This window comes from Bombina bombina, chromosome 5, assembly GCF_027579735.1.
Source record: "Bombina bombina isolate aBomBom1 chromosome 5, aBomBom1.pri, whole genome shotgun sequence".
Classification (NCBI taxonomy): domain Eukaryota; kingdom Metazoa; phylum Chordata; class Amphibia; order Anura; family Bombinatoridae; genus Bombina; species Bombina bombina.
In genome coordinates, this window is record NC_069503.1 from 967511569 (window position 1) to 967538083 (window position 26515).

Below are 26515 nucleotides of genomic sequence, written 5' to 3' on the forward strand. Positions count from 1 at the left end.
GGTTAAAACACTTTTTGTTTATTTGTCCCATAAAAGAACAAAGGGGGAGAGAAGGAGGATGAAGAATAACCCTAAGTTCAAACTACATTATAAATGTAAAACCTAGTGTGTATATACTCTAATTAGGCTATGTATAAATGGTAGTGAAAATATTGACAAAGAGGGAATATATAAACCATTCCTATGAGGAGACTTATTATATAGATGCCAGTGTAATAACTTGTGTGTATATACTCTAAGTAAGCTATGTATTGATATTGAAGATATTAATACCATCACTATATTAATACAGTACTGGTAACAATATAACAGATCTAAGCTACATTTAATTAGCTAAAAAAGGGGCATCAATCTGCTGATTAATGTATTGCATTCTAAACTGTATAATTATAAATATTATTATACAGTTTGGAATGCAATACATTAATTAGCAGATTGGTGCCCCTTTTTTAGCTAATTAAATGGTTTATATATTCCCTCTTTGTAGACTACATAGTTCAGAATGCATCATATCAATTAGCAGATTGGTGAACTTTTTTAGCTAATTAAATGTAGCTCAGATTCGCTATATCATAGCTGATATGAACACAGAGGTGGAGTCAATATTTTCACTACCATTTATACATAGCCTAGTTAGAATATATACACACTAGGTTTTACATTTATAATGTAGTTTGAACTTAGGGGTATTCATCCTCCTCCTCTCCCCCTCTTATTTTGTTACGTTTCAGTCACCACACAGCTTCATTGAGGTAATTGCAAGAACTTTCTTTCTATATAAGAACAAGTGACACTTGTGAATATATATTTACATACCTCTCAACATTTCAAAATTCAAAAGAGGGCCCCCCCCCCCGCGGCAAAATTTGGAAATGTGGTGGGCAGGAGCAGGGGCAGGGCTTAAAAAAAATCAGAAGACCAAAGTAATATAAATAAAATTCTAAATAAAGTCATATTTTTTAATGCTCTTAGGCAGCAAATCAAACACAATCTCAAACCACTGGTATAGCTAGGTGAGCTCTGTATTTAATTACCCTTTGCAGTGACAGTGCTAAATATTTTTATCTTAATTGGACATTTAATTATAGATTATTTAAAACTGCTCTCTGCATTCCCCATTAATATTCTATATTCTGGCCTTTAAAGTTAGCAAAAATGCACAGTAACACACTACACAGCATACACTTACACATACAGATACACACACACTACATAGCATACACTTATACATACAGATACACACATACTACATAGCCTACACTTATACATACACACAAACACTACATAGCTTACACTTATACATGCAGATACACACACTTCATAGCTTACATTTATACATGCAGACACACACACTACATAGCCTACACTTTTAAATACAGATACACACTACACAGCTTACACTTATACATGCAGATACACACACACACTTATACATACAGATACACACACACACTACACAACATACACTTATACATACAGATACACACACACACTACACAGCTTACACTTATACATGCAGATACACACACATTTATAGATACAGATAGAAACACACTACACAGCTTACACTTATACATGCAGATACACACACATACACACTTATAGATACAGATAGACACATACTACATCATATATGGGTATCTGTAACTCATTGTATGAGGTACTGGGGTTGGCAAGCACATTAGCTGGCAGTCTGAGGCTGCCACTGTTCGTTACCCTGGTGTTGCACTGCTCATCATATAAAACTGAAGGCATGCTAGTATTATCACCAGGGGTTAGACGTCATCACTACCAGGGGTTAGAGGTTACCATTACCTGAGGTCAGAGGGTATACAGCCTTCCTACTCCTGCTTAACCCACACACCATTCATTTTCCACAAGGAATCTTATAGGTATATAACCCTGGGAGAGAAAAGCCAGCTGCTTCTGAGTATGGGCCCAATAGAATTTAAAAAAAAAAAAATACATATTTTTAAATGCATGGGACAATGCGGGACAGATGGCTAGCAACCCGGGACAGCGGGACACACCCCTAAAATCAGGACTGTCCCACGAAAATCGGGACAGTTGGAAGGTATGTATACTCACATGTATTTTATTATTATTATTATTCTTTATTTATAAAGCGCCAACAGATTCCGCAGCGCTGTTCATAGATAAAAGGACAGTACAATATGAGACACCTGACAAAATTTAACAAACAAATACAGAAGGAATTGGGAGCCCTGTTCCCGTGGGAACTTACAATCTAAATGGGTAGGAGGGTGAGAAACAGGAGGTGGGGACTGCAAAGGTGGGAATGATGTTAGTGTGAAGTTAGATGAGGGCAACTATTAGGCAAGTGGAATTCATTAGTTACTGATTTGGTTATAGGCTTCCCTGAACAAGAAGGTCTTTAGGGAGCGTTTAAAGGAGGAGATGTTGGGGGAAAGTCTGACAGCACGAGGAAGTGCGTTCCAGAGGGTTGGTGCCGCACAAGAGAAGTCCTGTAGTCTAGCATGAGAGGAGGTGATGGTAGAAGAGGCAAGGAGTAGATCGTTGTTGGATCTTAGGGGACGGGCTGGAGTATATTTGTTGATGAGTGAGGACAGGTATGGGGGGGCTGCATTGGTAAGGGCTTTGTAGGTCAAAGTGAGAATTTTCACTTTAATTCTGCTGTGAATGGGGAGCCAGTGAAGGGACTCACAGAGGGGTGCGGCAGATACAGAGCATCGGGAGAGGTGGATTAGCCTAGCAGAGGCATTAAGGATGGATTGAAGGGGGGAGAGGTGGGGGAGAGGTGGGAGAGAGGAAGGCCAGTTAGTAGGTTGTTACAGTAGTCAAGCCGGGAAATTACTAGGGAATGGATTAGCTGTTTAGTAGTTTCAGCACTCAAAAAAGGACACATTTTGGAGATATTGCGTAGGTGGTTGCGACAAGATGAAGAGACGATTGGATGTGGGGTATGAAGGACAGATTGGAGTCAAGTGTAACTCCAAGGCAGTGGACTTGGGGTGATGGGGAGATAGTGGTGTCACCGACAGTGATAGTAAAGTTAGAAACTGGAGTAGAATTAGTTGGGGGGATTAGAAGAAGCTCAGTCTTGGACATGTTGATTTTTAGGTGGTGAAAGGCCACCCAGGAAGAAATGCCAGATAAGCAGCTGCTGATGTGGGAAAGGACAGAAGGAGAGAGTGCAGGGGTGGATAGGTAGATCTGAGTATCATCAGCATAGAGGTGATAGTTGAAGCCATAGCTACTAATAAGTTTACCCAGTGAGGAAGTATAAATAGAGAAGAGTAGAGGGCCTAGAACAGAGCCTTGAGGTACTCCAACAGACAGAGGCAGTGTAGAGGATGAGTCACCAGCAAATGAGACAGAAAAGGACCTATTAGAGAGATAGGAGTGGATCCAGGAGAGGGCAGTGTCACAGAGCCCAAGGGAGCTGAGAGTCCGTAGGAGGAGGGGATGGTCAACAGTGTCAAAGGCAGCAGACAGGTCAAGTAAGATAAGTATAGAATAGTGGCCATTGTTTTTAGCAGAAAGAAGATCATTAGTAACCTTGGTGAGGGCAGTCTCAGTTGAGTGTTGGGGACGGAAGCCAGATTGCAGGGGGTCAAGCAATGAGTTGGAGGATAGGAAGTGTGTTAGGCGATTGAAAACTAGTTTTTCCAGGACTTTAGAAGCTAGTGGAAGTAGAGATATGGGGTGGTAGTTTGCAGGAGAATTGGGGTTGAGGGAGGGTTTTTTGAGAATGGGGGTGACCTTTGCATGTTTGAAGGATGATGGAAATGAACCAGTAGTAAGGGATTGGTTGAATATGTGAGTAAGAGCTGGGGTGAGGGTAGAGGACAGAGAGGGTATTAGATGTGAAGGGATAGAGTCAAAGGGGCATGTAGTGAGGTGTGAGGAAGATATTAGGGAACTCACTTCATTCTCAGTGGTTGGGGGGAAGGTACTGAGAGTGTTGGAGGGGATGACCGGGGGTGGAGATGAAAGGTTGCAGTCTTGTGGTGGGATGTTGCTTCTGATGGTAAGTGTTTTGTTGAAAAAGTAATCTGCCAAGTCTTGAGCACTAAAGTCAGATGAGGGGGGTGGTGCAGGTGGATAGAGGAGAGTTTTGAAAGTGGAGAAGAGACGTTTAGGGTTTAAGGAGTGAGAAGATATGAGAGAAGAGAAGTAGTTTTGCTTGGCTAAGTGAAGGGCAGAGGAGTAAGAATAAAGAATGAACTTATAGTGTAGGAAATCGTGTTCAGAGCGGGATTTCCTCCAGGCACGTTCAGCAGCACGGGAGCATTTTTGTAGATAGTGTGTTTGCTGAGAGTGCCAGGGCTGTATGTGCTTAATACTCTGCTATGAACTATAACCCTAACAATTGTACATATTTATACATGTGCATAATAGAGGAAATGAGGTGATATTTTATTTTATTATTTTTTTTATTGACATTTTTGTATGGCTTGCCTCCTTTATTAATGTGTGATAAGTTTACTAACTTAGTAAAATGGTCAACAGCACATATGTATTAGTATTGATAGTTTTAGACTTTTTCAGATTAGCTTCATTCGTTAATTTTTCTATTTGTCTTCAAATGCTATGTAGGTGTTGTATGCATATATATTTATTAGTAATCATTGTCGTTAACAAGGTTCATATACCAAGAATTTGTAGGCACTGGTGTTAGCAAGCACACATAGGGTTAAGTTGATGATTATTCACCATGATAAATTAAACATTGGTCTCATGTACATTACAATTAACCAATAGGTTCAGAGTTTTGTTTTTAAATAGCAGATGTCTACTCAAAAATGGCACGTCTATGATTAAAGCTACCAAGCCGAAACATGTCATGCGTGCTCTGACTGTTGCAACTTTTGTTCTTTTATGTGACAAATAAACAAGAAGTGTTTTAACTGCTCTGGAGGGTGCCGGTATTTTTCTTCTTTGAACTGTATATATATGTGTATATATATATATATATATATATATATATATATATATATATATATATATATATATATATATATATATATATATATATATATATATATATATATATATATATATATATATATACTGTTTTTATTTTATAAACAATTTTGACTGTATTGCTACATCCATGATTTCCATCCCTAAACATGAAACGTTATACTGATGCACAATTAATATTTGTTTACTGTTGGTGCAGATAAGAACTGACATATTAAAATGTATACTGTATATGTGCTTGCAGAAAAAAAACAATTTTGTCTGTGTTTATATTTTTAAATACTCCTTTACATTTAGCCCCATATGTATATCAGTCCATGAGCAACTGATGCTTGAGTATCAGAACTGCCTAAACATGCAATTTTAAAAACATTGCTAAACCTTAAAGCATACTTCCAACATTATACATATATGAATCTGTTATTTTGGTTTATTAAAATGTTCTTCAAAGAGACATACGTTTAAAGGGACAAACAAACCCACATATCTCTCTCTCTCTCATATATATATATATATATATATATATATATATATATATATATATATATATATATATATATATATATATATATGATATATATGTACCCATTGGCAAGCATGGGGCACTTTCCCGGGTTGACTGGGCTCCTATTGCCTAGCAGGGGCAACTTGACCGTGCTGCCTTGGTGCCTATTGGTAGACAGGAACCCTTTTTCCGGGGTTCTTGGGAGTCTATTGGGAAGTAGGGGACACTTTCTCAGGGTGCCTGTGCATCTATTGACAAGTGGAGCCACTTTTCCATGTTGTCTGGGCACTTATTGACTAGCAGATGCCACTTCCCTGGGGTGCCTTGGTGCATATTGGCGAGCAGGGGCCATTTTCATGGGTGCCTGGGAGCCTATTTGCAAGCAGGTGCCACTTACTCAGGGTGCCTGTGCAACTATTGGGCGAACAGGGGCCGCATTCCTGGGTTGTCTGTGCACCTATTAGCTAGCAGGAGCAATTTTCCTGGGTTGCCTAGGTGACTATTGTCAAGCAGGGGCCACATTCCTGGGATGCCAGTGCACCTATAAGTAAGCAAGGGAAAATTTCCCAGGGTGCTTGTTTTTTTTTTTTAGTGAGCAGGGCCCACTTTCCTGGAGTGCCTGGGTGCTAAATGGTGAGCAGGGGCCTCTTTACCAGAGTATCTGAGCACCTATTGGCTAGCAGAGGCCAATTTCTTGGGGTGTCTGGGTGCCAATTGGCAAGCAGGGGTCACATTCCTGTTGCACCTGGGTGCCTTATTGTGAGTAGGGGCCACTTTACAAGGTGTTTTGGTGCCTGTGCACTTATTGGCAAGCAGGGACCACTTTTCTGGGTGCCTGACAATTATTGGCTACCGGGGGCCACATTTATGGGGTGTCTGTGCGCCCGTTGGTGAGCAGGGACCACTTTTCCAGGTGTCTGGATGGCTATTGGCAGGCAGGAACTACTTTCCTGGGTTGTCTGAGAGCCACATTCTTTTGGTGCCAGGGTTCCTAATGTTGAGCAGAGGCAACTTTCTTATGGAGCTTGGGTGTGTTTTGAGGAGCAGGGGCCTTTTTCATTGGGTGCCTCTGTACCTATTAGTGACTACGGGTCACTTTCCATGGGTGCCTGGGAGCCTATCGGTAAACAGGGGCCACTTTCCTAGAGTGCCATGGCTTTGAAAGCTGAAAAAAACATTTGAATTTCTGAAAACTATTTGCCTTACTACTAATTAGGCTAGACAAATGCTTTTTAAAGCTGAAAAATTTTTTTTTTTTTTTTTTTTTTATATATATATAGTTATCAACTGTCCCATTTTTACTAGGGACAGTCCCGTTTTTGGCTTCCTGTCCCTGCCTTTTAAGTGTTCCTTGTCCAATTTAGTCTGTATTTAGTTTATGAATATTGTACTGTGCTCCCACTGAAGAAGTGGCTTTAGTCTCATTGCTTACAGTATGTTTTGTACGTAGTTTTCTTTGTCTTCTGTTAGATTAAAGTTTAGAGGTGTGTTAGGTAAGGGGAAGCCAATAGTTGTTATATATAATACCAGGGAGTGTAGGAGGCCAGGGGTAAGGAGCAAGGCAACTTAATAGTATTAAGCACAATTTGGAACAGGTTTAATTTCATATATATACACACACACATACATACACTGAGGTTTTGCTTTACTGGGGCTTGAGGCATCAGGATCTTTATGTGCTGGACTGGAATTCACAGAACATAAAAAGATCCAGATTTATTGAGGCATTTCTGGGTCTATTAACATACTCCCCACAATCACTAGCAGTAATGATAAAAACATTAATAGTTATCTCATAAAATGCCACCTACTTCTGCATACCTCCCAACATTAGTGGCTGAGTATCAGGGACTCAGGAGGTTGATGGGGGCCAGTTGCAGTGGCGGGATAGATGGTGAGTCTGGACAGTCAGTGGGAGGGCTCCAATGCACATATATATAAATATACATGTATACACACATATCAATCTTCAGAGATGTTTGTATCCCTATGTTTTAGCCCTTTGCAGCTTCTTCTTTTTTCCCCTGAGATCTCATATCTTTCAGCCTTTACAGCTTTCTTGTGAAATGTTTTTTTTTTTTAAATAATTGTTATTAGATGGTGTTATTATGAGTGTAACTATACTTTATAATGGGTTTTTTTATATTTTTTGTGACACTTTTTTGTTTTGTGAAACAGTTAACCAGAGCTCTGAAGTTGCGGGAATCATTCTAGTTTAAATCATGATTGGGCTCACGCGATCACATTTACTTTCAACTTGTAATATGAGTGTTAAACCCGACACACCTAAGCACACGCGATAAACCCCTTTTCGATTGTGCATAACTGTTGTGCCTAATGGTGAGCAGGGGCCACTTTCCCACGGTGCTTGGGTGCCTGTGTACTTATTGGTGAGCAGCAGGGGCCACTTACTCTGGGTGCCTGGGAACCTATTAACGAGCAGGGTCCACTTTCTGGGGGTGCTTGGGTGTGTTTTGGTGAGCAGGGGCCACTTTCCTGGAATGCCTAAAAGCCTATTAGTGAGCAAGGGCCACTTTTTCTGGGTGCCTGTGTGCTTATAGGACGAGCAGGGACCACTTTCCCATGGTGCCTAGAACCTATTGGCTAGCAGGGGCCAATTTTCTAGGGGTGCCTGGGCACCTATTGAAAACAGGATCCACATTCCCGGGGTACCAGGGTGCCTAATGGTGAGCAGAGGGCACTTTTTTAGGGAGCTTGAGTGTGTTTTGATGAATAGGGGCCAATTTCCTTGGGTGCCTCTAAACCTATTAGTGACCAGGGGCCACTTTCCTAGGGTGCCTGGGATCCTGTTGGTGAGCAGGGGTCACCTTCCTAGACAGCTGAAAAAAATGCACAGATCATTTGAATTTCTGAAAACTATTTGCCTGATTACTAATTAGGCAAAAGGCTTTTGCCTAGGCGAATGTTTTTTATACCTGAAAAAATACTAAACAAAAACTATTTGCCCAGGCAAAAATTATTTGCCTGAAATGACTATTTGCTGACACACACACACACACACACATATACTGTATATATACACACATACATATACTGTACATATACACACGCATATACATATATATATATATATATATATATATATATATATATATATATATATATATATATATATATATATACTGTATATATACAAACACACACTTTTGGCTTCTAAAAACACATGAAAGGTGAAGCTTCAGATTTCTCAACTCCTTTCAGGCACTACTTGAGTATCAGCTCTTTATTGGTTTAAAGTGTCCCTGTAAAAAAATGGTGGCCAATACAGCAGTGAAGAGTATTAGAACAACTGTGGCCTTCAGGAAAGTGTCAGCGTGGGAGTTTTGTCAAAGGTGTTCATTGTGTTATAAGTTAAAATGCATCCTGTTTTCAAAATGAAGTTTTAAAATAAAGATTATTTCACATCCCTTTAGATCAGCACTGATCTCGCAGAGCTTTCATATTTTCAGTATTTATTTTCTAACGGCTAGATTTAGAGTTTGGCGTTAGCCGTCAAAACCAGCGTTAGAGGCTCCTAACGCTGGTTTTGGGCTACCGCTGGTATTTAGAGTTAGTCAGGAAAGGCTCTAACGCTCACTTTCCAGCCGTGACTTTTCCATACCGCAGATCCCCCTATGCCATTTGCGTATCCTATCTTTTCAATGGGATCTTTCTAACGCTGGTATTTAGAGTCTTGGCTGAAGTGAGCGTTAGAAATCTAACGACAAAACTCCAGCCGCAGTAAAAAGTCAGGAGTTAAGAACTTTATGGGCTAACGCCGGTTCATAAAGCTCTTAACTACTGTGCTCTAAAGTACACTAACACCCATAAACTACCTATGTACCTCTAAACTGAGGCCCCCCCACATCGCCGCCATGCTAATAATTTTTTTTAACCCCTAATCTGCTGACCGCACATCGCCGCCACCTACGTTATCCCTATGTACCCCTAATCTGCTGCCCCTAACACCGCCAACCCCTATATTATATTTATTAACCCCTAATCTGCCGTCACCAACGTCGCTGCTACCTTACCTACAATTATTAACCCCTAATCTGCCGACCGGACCTCACCGCTACTATAATAAAGTTATTAACCCCTAATCCGCCTCACTCCCGCCTCAATAACCCTATAATAAATAGTATTAACCCCTAATCTGCCCTCCCTAACATCGCCGACACCTAACTTCAAGTATTAACCCCTAATCTGCCGGACCTCACCGCTACTATAATAAATGTATTAACCCCTAAAGCTAAGTCTAACCCTAACACTAGCACCCCCCTAAGTTAAATATAATTTAAATCTAACAAAATAAATTAACTCTTATTAAATAAATTATTCCTATTTAAAGCTAAATACTTACCTGTAAAATAAACCCTAATATAGCTACAATATAAATAATAATTATATTGTAGCTATCTTAGGATTTATTTTTATTTTATAGGTAACTTTTAATTTATTTTAACTAGGTACAATAGCTATTAAATAGTTAATAACTATTTAATAGCTACCTAGCTAAAATAAAGAGAAATTTACCTGTAAAATAAAAACTAACCTAAGTTACAATTACACCTAACACTACACTATACTTAAATAAATTATTCCTATTTAAAACTAAATACTTACCTGTAAAATAAACCCTAAGATAGCTACAATATAATTAATAATTACATTGTAGCTATTTTAGGATTTATATTTATTTTACAGGTAATTTTGTATTTATTTTAGCTAGGTAGTTATTAAATAGTTATTAACTATTTAATAACTACCTAGCTAAAATAAATACAAAATTACCTGTAAAATAAATCCTAACCTAAGTTACAATTAAACCTAACACTACACTATCATTAAATTAATAAAATAAATTAACTTCAAATAACTACAATTAAATACAATTACATAAACTAACTAAAGTACAAAAAATAAAAAAAGCTAAGTTACAAAAATAAAAAAAAATAAGTTACAAACATTTTAAAAATATTACAACAATTTTAAGCTAATTACACCTAATCTAAGCCCCCTAATAAAATAACAAAGCCCCCCAAAATAAAAAAAATTCCCTACCCTATTCTACATTAAAAAAGTTCAAAGCTACCCACTGATATCTGATACCTTTAAGATCTGGGACAAAATCCTGGTAAGAGAACCCTCTATTTCCTCCAGGACATCGCCCAATATACCAGTCCATGACAATCCGGACCTAGGTATAGAAACTGAACCACTAACCCGGAGAGGCAGCTATACTCTGGGTGAGACAACAATCTCTAACATCTTGCATCAGGGGAAACTCAAACCGCACTCAGACCTCATGGAATGGGATGGAAACATGTTCTCATCATGGTACAGGTATGCGCAGATCATGCATTATTATACCACGCACAAGGAACGCACTGCCTTGAGCAGGCAAAGGACTCAGTTTGAATCCATGTGCGTAGCGCAACAGACCCCAACTCGCTTGATTTCAAGCATATATAGGATGCTCCTGATGAGGGGTGGATCGGAACTCCCGTCATACACTACTGCATGGCAAAATGAACTAAATATAGAAATATCTCCCAAAGACTGGGACAAAATCTTCATGAAAACCAAAAGGGCCTCGGTTTCGGCACGACTGCAGGAAATGCACTATAAGCTGCTGAGCCGGTGGTATCTCACCCCTTCGAGGCTTCACAGGATATACCCCCAAGCCGGGAGGGAATGCTGGAGGGGTTGTGGAGGCGAAGGAACTATACTACACATATGGTGGGACTGCCCGCGTATTCAGCCGTTCTGGGAGGAGGTGCTGGGAGAGATGAGCAAACGACTTAAGATCATAATTCCTCCAAAGCCAACATACTTGATCTCCCACGGTTACCCCAAGATAATTGGAGAAGACAAATACCTTCTCTTCCTTTTGATGATGAGCGGTGCTAAGGGGCTCATTCCAGCCCACTGGAAAAGCACACAGATCCCCAGCGGGAGGGAGTGGGAGGACAGGGTGGGGGAACTGTTGAGACTGGAACGCTATCACTTCCTAAAAATTGACAAACTTGCAACACACGAAATGATGACTTTGATTTGGGAGGGCAGAGAATTCTAACCCACTTCATATAGACCCTGTAGGTTCTCGAGGAAAAGAACCCTCTGGCAAATACCCAGCACCCTGGCCCTCCTCCCCCACCCCTCTCCTCCTCACTACCATTCTCCCCCCTCCCTCCCACTTCTTTCCTCTCCCTTTTTTTTTTTTTTTTTTTTTCCCCTCCCCCTTCCTCTCTTTCCCCCTCAACATATACTTGCTTAGCACTACCTTCCTCCTAAACTTTTCTTTTCTAAGATTTTGTCTACGCTCATATCAATGAGTAAACATCAGGTACCTAGAAATTTCCAGCAATGTGACCCTGAAAAGCTGGAAACCTGAGCAATATATAAAAATCTGCCTGATGCATCTTTCAAAATGTTAATATTCAGTTTATCAGTTAATATTTTTTAGGATACTGTAATCTTACATAGAAATAACAAGCTCAATGGTCATGTTTAATAAGTAAGAAGTATTAGACAAGGTTGAGATCTTAATGCATATTGGACTACATCCTCTCTATGACCACAATACTATATAAATAAATGTAGACACATTAGAGGAACCAGTTACAGCACTTTATTCATATGTATAAGCCTTTATGTCTGTAAACGATTTAATATGTAATGTATAACTCAACTTGTCATCAATAAAGCTTGGTTTTGCAAAAAAAAAAAGTTCAAAGCTCTTTTACCTTACCAGCCCTTAAAAGGGCCTTTTGTGGGGCATGCCCCAAAGAAAACTGCTCTTTTGCCTGTAAAAGAAAAATACAACCCCCCAACACTAAAACCCACCACCCACATACCCCTAATCTAACCCAAACCCCCCTAAAAAAAACTAACACTACTCCCCTGAAGATCATCCTACTTTGAGTCGTCTTCACTCAGCCGAGCCACCGATGGAACCGAAGAGGAGATCCGGAGCGGCAGAAGAAGTCTTCCATCCGATGAAGTGATCCTCCAGGCGGCGCTGAAGAAGTCTTCCATCCGGGCGATGTCATCTTCCAAGCGGGGTCTTCAATCTTCTTCTTCAGGATCCATCTTCATTCCGCCGACGCGGAACATCCTTCTTCCCCGACGGACTACCGACGAATGAAGGCTCCTTTAAGGGACGTCATCCAAGATGGCGTCCCTCGGATTCCGATTGGCTGATAGGATTCTATCAGCCAATCGGAAATTAAGGTAGGAAAAATCTGATTGGCTGATTGAATCAGCCAATCAGATTCAAGTTTAATCCGATTGGCTGATCCAATCAGCCAATCAGATTGAGCTCGCATTCTATTGGCTGACCGGAACAGCCAATAGAATGCAAGCTCAATCTGATTGGCTGATAGAATCCTATCAGCCAATCGGAATTCGAGGGACGCCATCTTGGATGGCGTCCCTTAAAGGAGCCTTCATTCGTCGGTAGTCCGTCGGAGAAGAAGGATGTTCCGCGTCAGCGGAATGAAGATGGATCCTGAAGAAGAAGATTGAAGACCCCGCTTGGAAGATGACATCGCGCGGATGGAAGACTTCTTCAGCGCCGCTTGGAAGATGACATCGCCCGGATGGAAGACTTCTTCAGCGCCCCTTGGAGGATCACTTCTGCCGCTCCGGATCTCCTCTTCGGTTCCATCGGTGGCTCGGCTGAGTGAAGATGACTCAAGGTAGGATGATCTTCAGGGGGTAGTGTTAGTTTTTTTTAAGGGGGGTTGGGTTAGATTAGGGGTATGTGGGTGGTGGGTTTTAATGTTGGGGGGGTTGTATTTTTCTTTTACAGGCAAAAGAGCAGTTTTCTTTGGGGCATGCCCCACAAAAGGCCCTTTTAAGGGCTGGTAAGGTAAAAGAGCTTTGAACTTTTTTAATGTAGAATAGGGTAGGGATTTTTTTTTATTTTGGGGGGCTTTGTTATTTTATTAGGGGGCTTAGATTAGGTGTAATTAGCTTAAAATTGTTGTAATATTTTTTTTATTTTTTGTAACTTAGCTTTTTTTATTTTTTGTACTTTAGTTAGTTTATGTAATTGTATTTAATTATAGCTATTTGTAGTTAATTTATTTTATTAATTTAATGATAGTGTAGTGTTAGGTTTAATTGTAACTTAGGTTAGGATTTATTTTACAGGTAATTTTGTATTTCTTTTAGCTAGGTAGTTATTAAATAGTTAATAACTATTTAATAACTATTCTAACTAGCTAAAATAAATACAAAGTTACCTGTAAAATAAATATAAACCCTAAAATAGCTACAATGTAATTATTAATTACATTGTAGCTATCTTAGGGTTTATTTTACAGATAAGTATTTAGTTTTAAATGGAAATAATTTGATAAAGTATAGTGTAGTGTTAGGTGTAATTGTAACTTAGGTTAGTTTTTATTTTACAGGTAAATTTCTCTTTATTTTAGCTAGGTAGCTATTAAATAGTTAATAACTATTTAATAGCTATTGTACCTAGTTAAAATAAATTGAAAGTTGCCTGTAAAATAAAAATAAATCCTAAGATAGCTACAATATAATTATTTATATTTAGTATTTAGCTTTAAATAGGAATAATTTATTTAATAAGAGTTAATTTATTTCATTAGATTTAAATTATATTTAACTTAGGGGGGTGTTAGGGTTAGACTTAGCTTTAGGGGTTAATAAATTTATTACAGTAGCGGTGAGGTCTGGTTGGCAGATTAGGGGTTAATACTTGAAGTTAGGTGTCGGCGATGTTAGGGAGGGCAGATTAGGGGTTAATACTATTTATTATAGGGTTATTGAGGCGGGAGTGAGGCGGATTAGGGGTTAATAACTTTATTATAGTAGCGGCGAGGTCCGGTCGGCAGATTAGGGGTTAATAAGTGTAGGTAGGTGGAGGTGACGTTGGGGGCGGCAGATTAGGAGTTAATAAATATAATATAGGGGTCGGCGGTGTTAGGGGCAGCAGATTAGGGGTTCATAGGGATAACGTAGGTTGCGGCGGTGTACGGAGCGGCAGATTAGGGGTTAAAAAAATATGCAGGGGTCAGCGATAGCGGGGGCAGCAGATTAGGGGTTAATAAGTGTAAGGTTAGGGGTGTTTAGACTCGGAGTACATGTTAGGGTGTTAGGTGCAGACCTAGGAAGTGTTTCCCCATAGGAAACAATGGGTCTGCGTTAGGAGCTGAACGCTGCTTTTTTGCAGGTGTTAGGTTTTTTTTCAGCTCAAACGGCCCCATTGTTTTCTATGGGGGAATCGTACACGAGCACGTTTTTGAAGCTGGCCGCGTCCGTAAGCACCGCTGGTATTGAGAGTTGCAGTGGCGGCAAATATGCAATACGCTCCCTTTTTGGAGCCTAACGCAGCCCTTCTGTGAACTCTAAATACCAGCGGTATTTAAAAGGTGCGGGGGGAAAAAAGCCAGCGTTACCGACAAAACTCTAAATCTAGCCGTAAGAAAACAAATTTTTATTTTTAATATATAAGTGTTTGTTTAAACACCTCCTGGAATAATCTACAGGAGTTCAAAATGATCTACATGCTGAGATCTGACCACAAGCAGAAAGAGCTGGAATTTTTGAAGCTAGCTGGTCATTTCTGGAGTTCGATTAGTTATACATAAACAATGGTCCTTTTTTAAAACTGTATTTGTTTCTCATTTTAGGTACAGCTACATGATTGATAACGTCATTCTACTGATTACTGGGACTTTACATCAAAGGCCTATTTCTGAATTGGTTCCTAAGTGTCACCCACTGGGCAGCTTTGAGCAAATGGAAGCTGTGAACATTGCTCAGACTCCTGCAGAATTGTTCAGTGCTATTCTAGTTGATACACCACTAGGTAATAACACAAAACCATTTATTACGATAGACATTCATTTCAAAATTTGATGCCCCATAAAGGGCCAGATTACAAGTGGAGCAGTATTTAACGATTCCGCTCGAGGGCTAACGCTGTTAGTTTTTTGCGTGCGTTGGGTAGCGTGCGTTTGAATATTGTGCATACATTAACATATTCCCAAATAGAAGTCAATGGAGCAAAACATTTGGGGGGGGGGGCTGAATTTAACCTCGCTTACATACCGTTCCCATATACTCAAATGCGCTGACATGAAAATATGAATATTTCAAATTCCAATGTTCTATTAAATCATAAATACATATTTCTACATATCTGAAGGTATTTTGGTACAATATATATACAGTATATATATATATATATATATACTATATACACATTTATATGATTATACATAGGTATATATATATATATATATATATATATATATATACACACAGTATAGCTATATATAGGAATATCTATTTAGAAATACATAGAACATATTTTGCTATGTGCAATTTGCAGTAAATACATAGTTAAAACCTTTATTAAATATAAATATTGCATAAATATGCTTGTACGCACTTATCTTTATGTCTGTCTATAAATATATACATATGTTTTTAAGTGTTTATATGTGTATATATGTCTGTAAATATATAAATAAATACATAGGCACATGCATATAAACACAAACACAGATATATATATATACACACACATACACACACACACATATATATATACACATATTTAGAGATGTATATGTATGCATCTAATTGTTAAAGCCCTTTGCCTGACTATTTTTTTCTAACACCTGAAACCTCATATCTCTGAGCCCTTATAACATTTTTGTCCATTTTAAATCATTTTAATTACAGTGTTATTATGAGTGTAACTGTACTTGTTAATGTATTTTTTATGTTTTGTGACACGTTTTGAGCTCTGAGGACCTGTAACTAGGTTAGAGATATGTCATTTCGAGTTTTATTCTGACAAAATATTTTTTTAATCTTAGCTGCATTTTTCCAAGACTGTATCTCTGAGAATGACATGGATGAGATGAACATTGAAATAATGCGCAACAAGCTTTACAAGGTAAGTCACTGATTTACGCGCTCAGATTCTCAGTGTTCAAATTACACAAGTAAATAGTTCTACTAAAACATTAAAGGGACATGAAACCAAATATTCTTCTTTCATGATTCAGACAGAGCATACAAGTTTAAGAAATGTTTCCAATGTACTAATATTATCACATTTGCTTCGTTCTCATGGTATTCTTTGTTGAAGATAGGTAGCATGTATGTTTCAAAAGCACTACATGACTAATAAAAGTGCTGCCATCTAGTGCTCTTGCAAATGTATAACATTCTTGGAAAAATGCTGCCATATAGTGCTGCTGACATGTGCACACTCCTGAGCTTACCTCCCTGATTTTCAACAAAGGAGAACAAAGAAAAATTGTTAATCTAAGTAAATTGCAAAGTTGTATACATTTTCATGCTCTATCTGAATCACATTTTTTTGTCTCTTTAACTTATAATGTACAACAGAGCTGGTGGTGACGCGCATCTGCAAATGCTTCGTGCCAGGGCCACCCTTCGCATTTGGGGCCCTGGGCGAAACAAACTTGTGGAGACCCTGAGCCCAGCACCCTTATTCCTCTACCCCTGTATATCCTGCCCTCTGTATGACCCACCCTGTACCTATATAAAGAATAACACTATGAGGCCTATTTATGAAAGGTCTTGCGGACCTGATCCGACAGTGCGGATCAGGTCCGCAAGACCTTGCTGAATGAGGAGAGCAATACGCTCTCCGTATTCAGCATTGCACCAGCAGTTCACAAGAGCTGTCAGCAGGGAGGTGTCATTCAACCCGATCGTATTCGATCAGGTTGAATTGCTGCGATTCCTGTCCGTCTCATCAGAGCAGGCGGACAGGTTATGGAGCAGCAGTCTTTAGACCGCTGCTCCATAACTTGTGTTTCTGACGAGTCTAAAGACTTGCCAGAAACACGGCCCTTCAAGCTCCATACGGAGCTTGATAAATGGGCCTCTATATGTTACACCTCCTATTTCCATAAACACTTCTTCATAAATGAAATACAGGATGTACATTGCACCTTCTTATACCCTCATCTGACATTGGGGGGCCCCCCAAAGCGCAGGTCCCTGGGCGTTTGCCCCTCTCGCCCTGCCCAAAGGGAAGGCTTGCATCATGCAATCATGCACAGTACATACTGGTGGCTTATTATTAGAAGCATTTTTGCTAATATAAGTGTATTGCAAAACCACTTTTGTTCAAAATTGCAATGTACTCGTGTGCATTTATTAGTATTATGTCTCTTTAAGCAATTAGTAGTCTTACCAGTTTGTTACATCTGTCGCAAATACATATATTATAGATACATTGAACATAGAAAGTTTGGGTAACTTGGGGAACCAACACATAAATTAAGGCAAAATTCTCCAATAGACTTCAATGGAGCTAAAAAAGTTGGAAAAAAAACAACACCCTCAAGTCATGCAAACACGATCATGGTTATTTAAAAGTGCAACATAAGAGAATTATATTGCATTTTTCATAATCCAATGTCCTTCACATAGCAGAATATGTTCTACTTTTTCTTAAAGAGATTTAAATATATATCTGATGGATTTTTGTATATAAATATATATATATATATATATATATATATATATATGTATATAAATATATATATATATATATATATATATATATATATATATATATACATACCAAAAGTAGAACAATAAGCACTCACTGGTCTTCAGCAAAAAAAAGTGTCTTTTATTCCATACCTTCGGGGCCACTCAGGCCCCTTCCTCAGACAAGATCAAACCTCTTGTCTGAGGAAGGGGCCTGAGTGGTCCCGAAATGTCACGTATGGAATAAAAGACACGTTTTTTGCTGAAACCAGTGAGTGCTTATTGTTCTATTTTTGATTTATCTAAACTTAAAGCACCCTGGCAGTTGCTCTACATTTGGTGAGAGTGCACACATTTGGGATTATTGTTTTATATATATATATATATATATATATATATATATATATATATATATATATATATATATATATATATGTGTCATGATACAATCATGTGGAGTAGTTGATCCCTGGATTGGCTACTATGCTTTTTCTGTGTGTAATGTGTGTAGGAATACAAAAACCCCCTCCTCTTGGAGACTGATACTGTGAGCCACGGCTAGCTGTGCATTGGCTAACCTCGTTGTAAATTATAACAAGGGCGGTGTCCTTGACAAGACAAAGAAAGCTTAGTTTAAGTGTATGTCAGAACTGCCCTGGGACCCAAGCAGCAAACATCATGAAAAGCAGTTCTCCACATATCTAAAGAAACTTGATATAAGTTGGATATTGTGTGGATATTGTGTTTGTATTATTTTTTAAGTCCCATTTTAATTTTAAAGAATTGTAACTTTGCAACTGTATGTTATTTTGAATGTCTTTATAATTTCGCACTGTGTAACCTGCCTAAATATTTTTGGTATTAAACACATAAAATCTTATTCTGACTTCTGGCTCTAATATCTGAATTCACACTCTGTTGAGACAAGGTTAAAGGCTTGTTACCTAATTGTTAAATTGTGTGAGTTTTTGGGGGTTCCAAAACACCCCTTTAATTTCAGAGTTTTGGTGGTAGAAGAAATTGTTAATTAGAGCAGTGTGGACATGTATATGTATGTATCTCTTTGTTAAAATCCTTTGTCTGCCTTTTTTTTCTACCACCTGAGACCTCAAATCTTTGAGCCCTTATAACTTTTTAATGCAATATGTTTTTTTTTAATAATTTTTATTAGATAGTGTTATTATGAGTGTAACTGCAATTTTACATGTGTTTTTGATTTGTGATGCTTTAAAGGTTCACCAGAGCTCTGTGGTAGCGGTACTCATTCTAGCGTAAATGGTGATTGCGCTCATGCATCTGCATTTACTTTCAACTTGTAATACGAGCGGAATTTAACTTGTGTGAAAATTGACGCGAAAACCTGATGTCGCTTGCGTGCAAACTATAGTGTGCCACTTGTAATCTAGTCCTGAAACTGTAATTTTCAAGCAAAGTTGTTATCTTACCTATAAATGTCACTCAGTCCTCTACCACCATTTTCAACCAAATTTCTACCAATTGTGATCGACAAATAACAATAAATGCTATTCAACTTGAAAAATGTACTATCACTTTTCTCTATAGCCTTTAAAAGGACATTTTAGTGACTAAAATTAGCTTTTCAACTGTCATTTCTAATTGTACATGAATTGCACAAATAATTTAGAACTAGTTGCCTTGTGAATTTAAAGGGGCATTCTAATGCAAAACAATACAGGGTGTAATTTGTTAGAGCATGTAATTTGTGCAATACTGACTTTAAGAGGCCCATTTATCAAGTTCCGAATGGGGCTTGAGGGCCCGTGTTTCTGGCGAGTCTTCAGACTCGCCAGAAACAGCAGTTATGAAGCAACGGTCTAAAGACCGCTGCTCCATAACCCTGTCCGCCTACTCTGATGAGTCGGACAGGAATCGCCACAATTCAACCCAATCGAGTATGAACGGGTTGATTGACACCTCCCTGCTGGCGGCCCATTGGCTGCGAGTCTGCAGGGGGCGGTGTTGCACCAGCAGCTGTTGTGAGCTGCTGGTGCAATGCTGAATACGGAGAGCGTATTGCTCTCTGCATTCAGCGATGTCTGTCCGACCTGATCCGCACTGTCGGATCAGGTCCGACAGACATTTGATAATTCAGCCTCTAGAACTCTATGTATTATTATAACAGAACAAAACGGGTGATTTGCAAGTTGCGTGACTGTGGCTCCCCTTCTTGTCATGGGTTAGTGTGTCCAGTTTACATTTTATGTGTACTGCTCGTGCTCTCAATTAAATCACAAAATTACATAAAAAATATGTCCACACAACTAGCCTTTTGCCACTAATTTTGACCCCTAGGCTGCTGCAGGTGGGTGCAGTCCATTGATAAATAATGTATCAAAATTCTCTCTGTCATCAGAGTAGTTAGATCTAGAAAAGAGGTCAGTTGCTCCTCCCTAGCAAAATCAAGTTTTTTGTCGTATCCCATTCTTGACAAAGTAGTGACCACATTTACACACTTAGGGCTAGATTAGAAGTGGAGCGATATTTTATTGCACGCCCGCAAACGGGCCATTATAAGTGGCTAGTTATTGCTACCACAAGCTCGCAGTACCAATTATCGCTTATAAAATTATCCGATCTCTGGTTAATTTAAATGTCTACAAAATTAATTCAAAATCAATTGTGATAAACTTTATTAAAAAATAAAAATAGTAGCAATTTTTAGGTTGTTAAAATGTTATGTTATGTATATGCTTATATACAGTATATATATATATATATATATATATGTATATATATATATGTGTGTGTGTGTGTGTGTGTTAATATGAGTATATACACATAAATATATATGTATATAGTCATATACATATATATTTACACTTTGCTGCCATTGCTGCCCTAATTACCCCCTTAGCTGCGCGAGGTTCTCATGTCGTGTCTGACATCATAGACATAAGCAATGTTTTGATAACTACAGCTGTTATAGACTTTGTCATGACCAATGTGTGGTTTAACTTTTTTATCTGCAGCACAATTCACCCTCTGAGGTCTATTTATCAAATGTCTGTCGGACCTGATCCGACAGTACGGATCAGGTCCGACAGACATTGCTGAATGCAGAGAGCAATACGCTCTTCTGTATTCAGTATTGCACCAGCAGCTATTGTGAGCTGCTGGTGCAATTGGCCGCCAGCAGGGGGGTGTCAATCAACCCGATCGTACTAGATCGTACTAGATCGTACTAGATCGGGTTGAATTGTGGCGATCTCTGTCCGCCTCATCAGAGCAGGCGGACAGGGTTATGAAGCAGTGGTCCATAACCTGCGTTTCTGGCGAGTCTGAAGACTCGCCAGAAACACGGGCCCTCAAGCTCCATTCGGAGCTTGATAAATGGGCCTCCATATCTTTAAATGAGTATCTCTTGTTTGGGGGAGGTTGAAGTTTTGGTATACAGATAAAATAGAAAAGAGATATACAGAGTATACAATATTTATACAGTTTTATAGCATATGTCCTATTATTTTTGCAGTCGTATCTAGAAGGATTCTTCAATTTATGCAAAAAACTAGGAGGAACTACAGAAGAGATTATGTGTCCAATTCTAGAGGTAAGCTTGATGAAAATAAATAAGAGACACAAGACTTAAAATGTAATCCTCCTTAAAAAGTTTGCGTAAAATAAAACATCAAAACATCAATATACCTTTATTTGCTTGCACTTGCAATAAATTAGCTCTGAAATTGTTTTGTTTTAAGAGGTATGTATAGTCCTTGACTGTTTTTTATTTGCAAAACAGTGCACATTGTGCTAATTATTTTTAAATACTTTAAACTATTTTGTAGACAGATCTTTTTGCCATGAAGTAATTGTACTATGCATATGTAAATAAATAAATAATGCTACTTTAATAAATGCAACATACTGATTCATAATATCCATTTAAAACATGTAAAATAAATACATATTATAATATTCCTTACGTAATTTACATTGATCAGAAAAGCATTTTAATGTGAAGTGTTCTTCCCAGGATGTTTTTGGCAGGTGCACTACCTGGATGATTTTACTGACCACACGGCTAAAATTTTAGCCAATCTTAAGCTAAAATTAACTAATATTAAAAAAAAAAATTGCACAAATTACCAGTAAATACATTTATGTTAAGTTATGTAATTCATTTGTGCTTTGGATTGCAGAAAATTATATAATATTAGAAAAATTACACTGCCCTCACCCATATACTTCATAATACCACCCAGCTGGCAAAATGTTCTGTGGAGAACACTGATGTGGCATTTTATCTAATCTTAGAAATCTTCATAAACATAACCTAACTTACTATTGCATTTGTCTTGAAAAGTTTGAAGCAGATAGACGCGCATTCATTATCACAATAAATTCATTTGGCACTGAGCTGAACAAGGAAGACAGAGAAAAGTTATACCCCACTTGCGGAAAGCTGTTTCCTGAAGGACTGCGATTACTCGCCAATGCTGAGGATTACGACCAAGTAAAAAATGCTGCAGATTATTACGGGGTATGTAAGTTTTAAATCTTCAAACCGTTCCAATGATTGTTATGTGAGAAAGTGATCCAAAATACATGCAATAAATGCAAAAAGATGGAATTTAGACTTAACCCAGAGCATATTTTGGCATCCAGCCCTATGCTAGGGCTGGAGGCTACAGCATCACATTTTGAGTGGTAGTGTCTGCCCATTCCAATGCTCTCCAAAATGTTTTTATTTACTGGTCAATGGGCCAAAATTATTTGGGATATGGGGGAAGCAGATTTCCCAGTGCAGCACAGAAACTAAATACACTACTGGCTAAATCTTATTGACTAGAAAAACCAGCAGGCCTGGATTGCTGTAAAGAGGGAAATTAATGCAGAAAAAGCTGAGGTGATTCTGTCACTTTACAGATTTTGTGGATTTTTTGGATCCCACATGTATCCTGTGACCTACCACTAGAAAACAGTCTTGAAAAAGGTTCCTGCGAGGACCAAAACAAATACATGCCCCTATTTTTTCCCCATAGTACGTTGTACCAGACAATACTAATTAATTTGCTCTTTACAAAAATAGATTTGATTAAAGGAACCCTAAATTCAAAATTAAACTTTCATAATTCGGAGAGAGCACAACGTTTTAAGAGACTTTCCATTTTACTTCCGGTATCAAACTGTGCAGTCTTTTTATATGCACAATTTATGAGGTACCAGTTGCTACTGACCATGTGCTAGTCTTCACAGTGCATACATATATGAGTCTTTGATTGGTTGATGGCTGTCACATGATACAGGGGGCTCTGTAAATTGAAATAAACATTTGAACTTGTCAGAAATCAACTGCTAATTGAAAATTGAGTAAGTGCTGTTGTATTGTCTTTTTTTAAGCACTTGTTGATTATGCAATTACACTGTATGTAATAATCCTTTAAATTGCCTAGTTATGTTAAATTTACCTCAAATTTATTGTGTTTAGGAGTATAGAGCTTTGTTTGAAGGAGTTGGAAATGGCACTGGGGAAAAAACACTGGAGGACAAGTTTTTTGAACATGAAGTAAGAGAAACGATATATCTAATATGGTGACAATTCGATGGTTTAGCATTTGATGTACTAATTGCATAACTTATTACTGCAACTAGTGCAGCACATACTCTGCTTTGTGTGTTAAAAAAGAGTCTAAGTACTGGGGGCATCGCTCACTGGCTCACAAACACATTTCTTATATATTTATTGGTGGAAAATGGGCAAACCTCTACAAACAGGAAACCAAAAGCTTTCAGCAAAAGAATATTCATTTTCTAGATGCTACAAAGTAAATATAGTTCACACCAGAGCCATCATCTTAACAAATTATTTCTAATTATCTTTGTCACACTATGTAATATCTATGTTTTATTTCAGTGAAGTCCTGGTATTACTAGACCTTTACATTTATTTTTTCTTATCATTAAGTAATATCTTACATTGATCTCAGATCACAATTATTTACATAAATAGCCGGTAACATACAATTGTATTTAAATAATAAGAGGCAATACATCAGCAAATTATAACAATAAAAACATATACACATTATTATATGTACTATGTAGTAAATACAATTTTTTTTATATAAACTATTTGTTTTCCTCTCTCTAGGTGAAAATGAACGTGCTGGCATTTAACAATCAGTATCACTTTGGTGTGTTCTACGCTTACATAAAGTTAAAGGAACAAGAATGCAGAAACATTGTGTGGATTTCCGAATGCATTTCCCAAAGACATAGAACCAAAATAAACAATTACATCCCTATTTTGTAGAACAAAATGTTCAGAAGAGAACATGCTTGTAGGTTGCAATATATATTGTTGGGTTATTATAACTCTGATTTTTTTTAAGGGAAGCTGACTAAGAAAATTATTCTAAATGGATACAGTTTCACAATAGAGATAGATGAGGTCTGACTACAACCTAGGGAGATTTTATTTCATTTTTTTCGCTGTTTCTGACCCACGGCTTTTCTTCAGATTAATTTTTTTTATGGGACATAGAACTTAAAATTGCAATGCACATGAATACATTTTAGTTTTTTAAAAAAAAGCAATTTTCCAACGCACACTTATTAACAAAAATGCTTCTAGTAAAATGTATTTCAGTGATAGCCTTTTTCTGTGCATGGAGCATATGTACATATGCTCTGTATATCATAAACACTGCACCCACCCAAAGAGCTGACAGTGACATATATTTGTCAGCAGTGATGTTAACTGAGTCATAATCAATACAATATATACGCTAAAGAGCAGGCTGAGTGTTTGAATGCAAGTACACAGTAGAAACCATCACTGGAACAATAATAACTATTACTAGAAGCATTTTACTGTGTTGCAAAATGCTTCTATTAAAAATGTAATCTTTTCGCATGCATTTTAATTCTGAGTTGTATGTGTCTTTGTATTCAGTTTGACTTTAGAAATTCAGTCTTACATTATCTTTATGAATAAACCGAAGTATAATTCAATTGGCATTAAAGTCAACATTAAACTTAATTGGTTCAGGCATGGCATGCATTTAAAAAAATACTTTTTGATTTACTTTTATTATTAAGCTGAAATTGATTTTTTTTTAGTATCCTTTGTTGAAAAGCATATCTCTTTGCAGGGGTTAAAGACAGAGTAACCTGAGCAACAGTGCAATAAAAAAATATTCTAACTCATTAAAGGAACACTAAACCCATTTTTTTTTTCCTTTCATGGTTCAGATAGAGCATGCCATTTTAAGCAACTTTCTAATTTATCAATTTTTCTTCATTCTCTTGCTATCATTATTTGAAAAGCACAAATTTAAAGCTTAGGGGCCGGCCCATTTTAGGTTTAGCACCCTGGATAGCGCTTGCTTATTGGTGGAAAAATTGATAATAGGAGTAAATTAGAAATTTGCTTAAAATTGCATGCTCTATCTGAATCATTAGAGAAATTTTTTTGGTTTAGTGTCCTTTTAAGACATTTTCATTCTGCACTTATACGTCCCTTTTAGGAACTAGTGATTTCTTTAAATTGTTTTATGCTGTCCCACTAAAATGCTGCACAAACTGTCACACTATACATATACCAATTAGCTAAGACACCAAAAATATAAGTACAAGAAAAAGATATTCTGTGAGACAATGTAAGAGCCTTGCAAATAATCACTATTTATTAGATTGACTGTATTATCTGACTTGTATATAAGAATGAAATAGAAAGCTATAAGTGTGAACAGTTCATTTAACTCCATTCAAATTTTACAAATATGTTTGAGATTGCATGAGACTGTGTTAGTTTAAAGATACCTGTAATGAAAATGGCTTTCCTTTGAGATTCTTCTTGCAAGATCAAAAGTAACCAGTTTATTTCAATGCTAGTCATGTAATGAGGAGAAAATGCAGATGAAACACATTTTTATTTTATACTATTATAAATTGTTCAGTACAAATAAAGAGGAAATAATGTAAAAAAAAAATAGTTTATTTTGATATTGAAACTGACAAGAAGTGTTTGTGTACAATACAGATTGTCGCTAACTAATAAAGACAAATCCCAGTTTCATTGGTGAAGAGTGACTCCCCAAAAGCATGAAAAATGGCACAGAACTTCTATTAAAAAAAGATAATACATATTATTCTATAATTTTCAATATTACATAAGATTACTGTCTTAATTTTTGTATATCTGAAAGGTATTGTGTATTATGCCATTCATGTAAAAAGGCAAAATATATAAAGATTGAGCTCATAAACACACATACAATAGTAATTTACACTTCTAATACAGTAGTAATGGTAGTACTGATGCCAAGCAAGATATAATTATGTTTACCAATAAAAGGTAAGGTAAAATAATTAAGATTACCAATGTTCTCTAAGGTCTGAAATTCCGTTTTATTGTTTTGTACTTACCTAGTGCTGAGCATTTGGATCTCCTATGGAAGGAGGCTATCTGCAAATTTGGTTTTACCTTGCATATGTATGTTAAATCCAAGATCTAGGACCCATCATATGTGTTGCCCAAAAGCTCTATTTTACCTGCTC

General features: G+C 37.5%; 1 protein-coding gene across 1 annotated transcript in view; it reads left to right on the top strand.

The window, feature by feature from the left end:
- Positions 1-26033, top strand: part of ATP6V0D2 (ATPase H+ transporting V0 subunit d2) — a 36938-nt gene extending 10905 nt beyond the window's left edge. The window contains exons 3-8 of the mRNA XM_053715173.1: positions 15142-15320; positions 16339-16418; positions 21486-21563; positions 22317-22493; positions 23442-23519; positions 24105-26033. Coding sequence (XP_053571148.1) covers positions 15142-15320; positions 16339-16418; positions 21486-21563; positions 22317-22493; positions 23442-23519; positions 24105-24266 — 754 coding nt within the window. The 3' untranslated portion in view covers positions 24267-26033. The remainder of the gene's footprint in view (positions 1-15141; positions 15321-16338; positions 16419-21485; positions 21564-22316; positions 22494-23441; positions 23520-24104) is intronic.
- Positions 26034-26515: the final 482 nt, after the last annotated feature.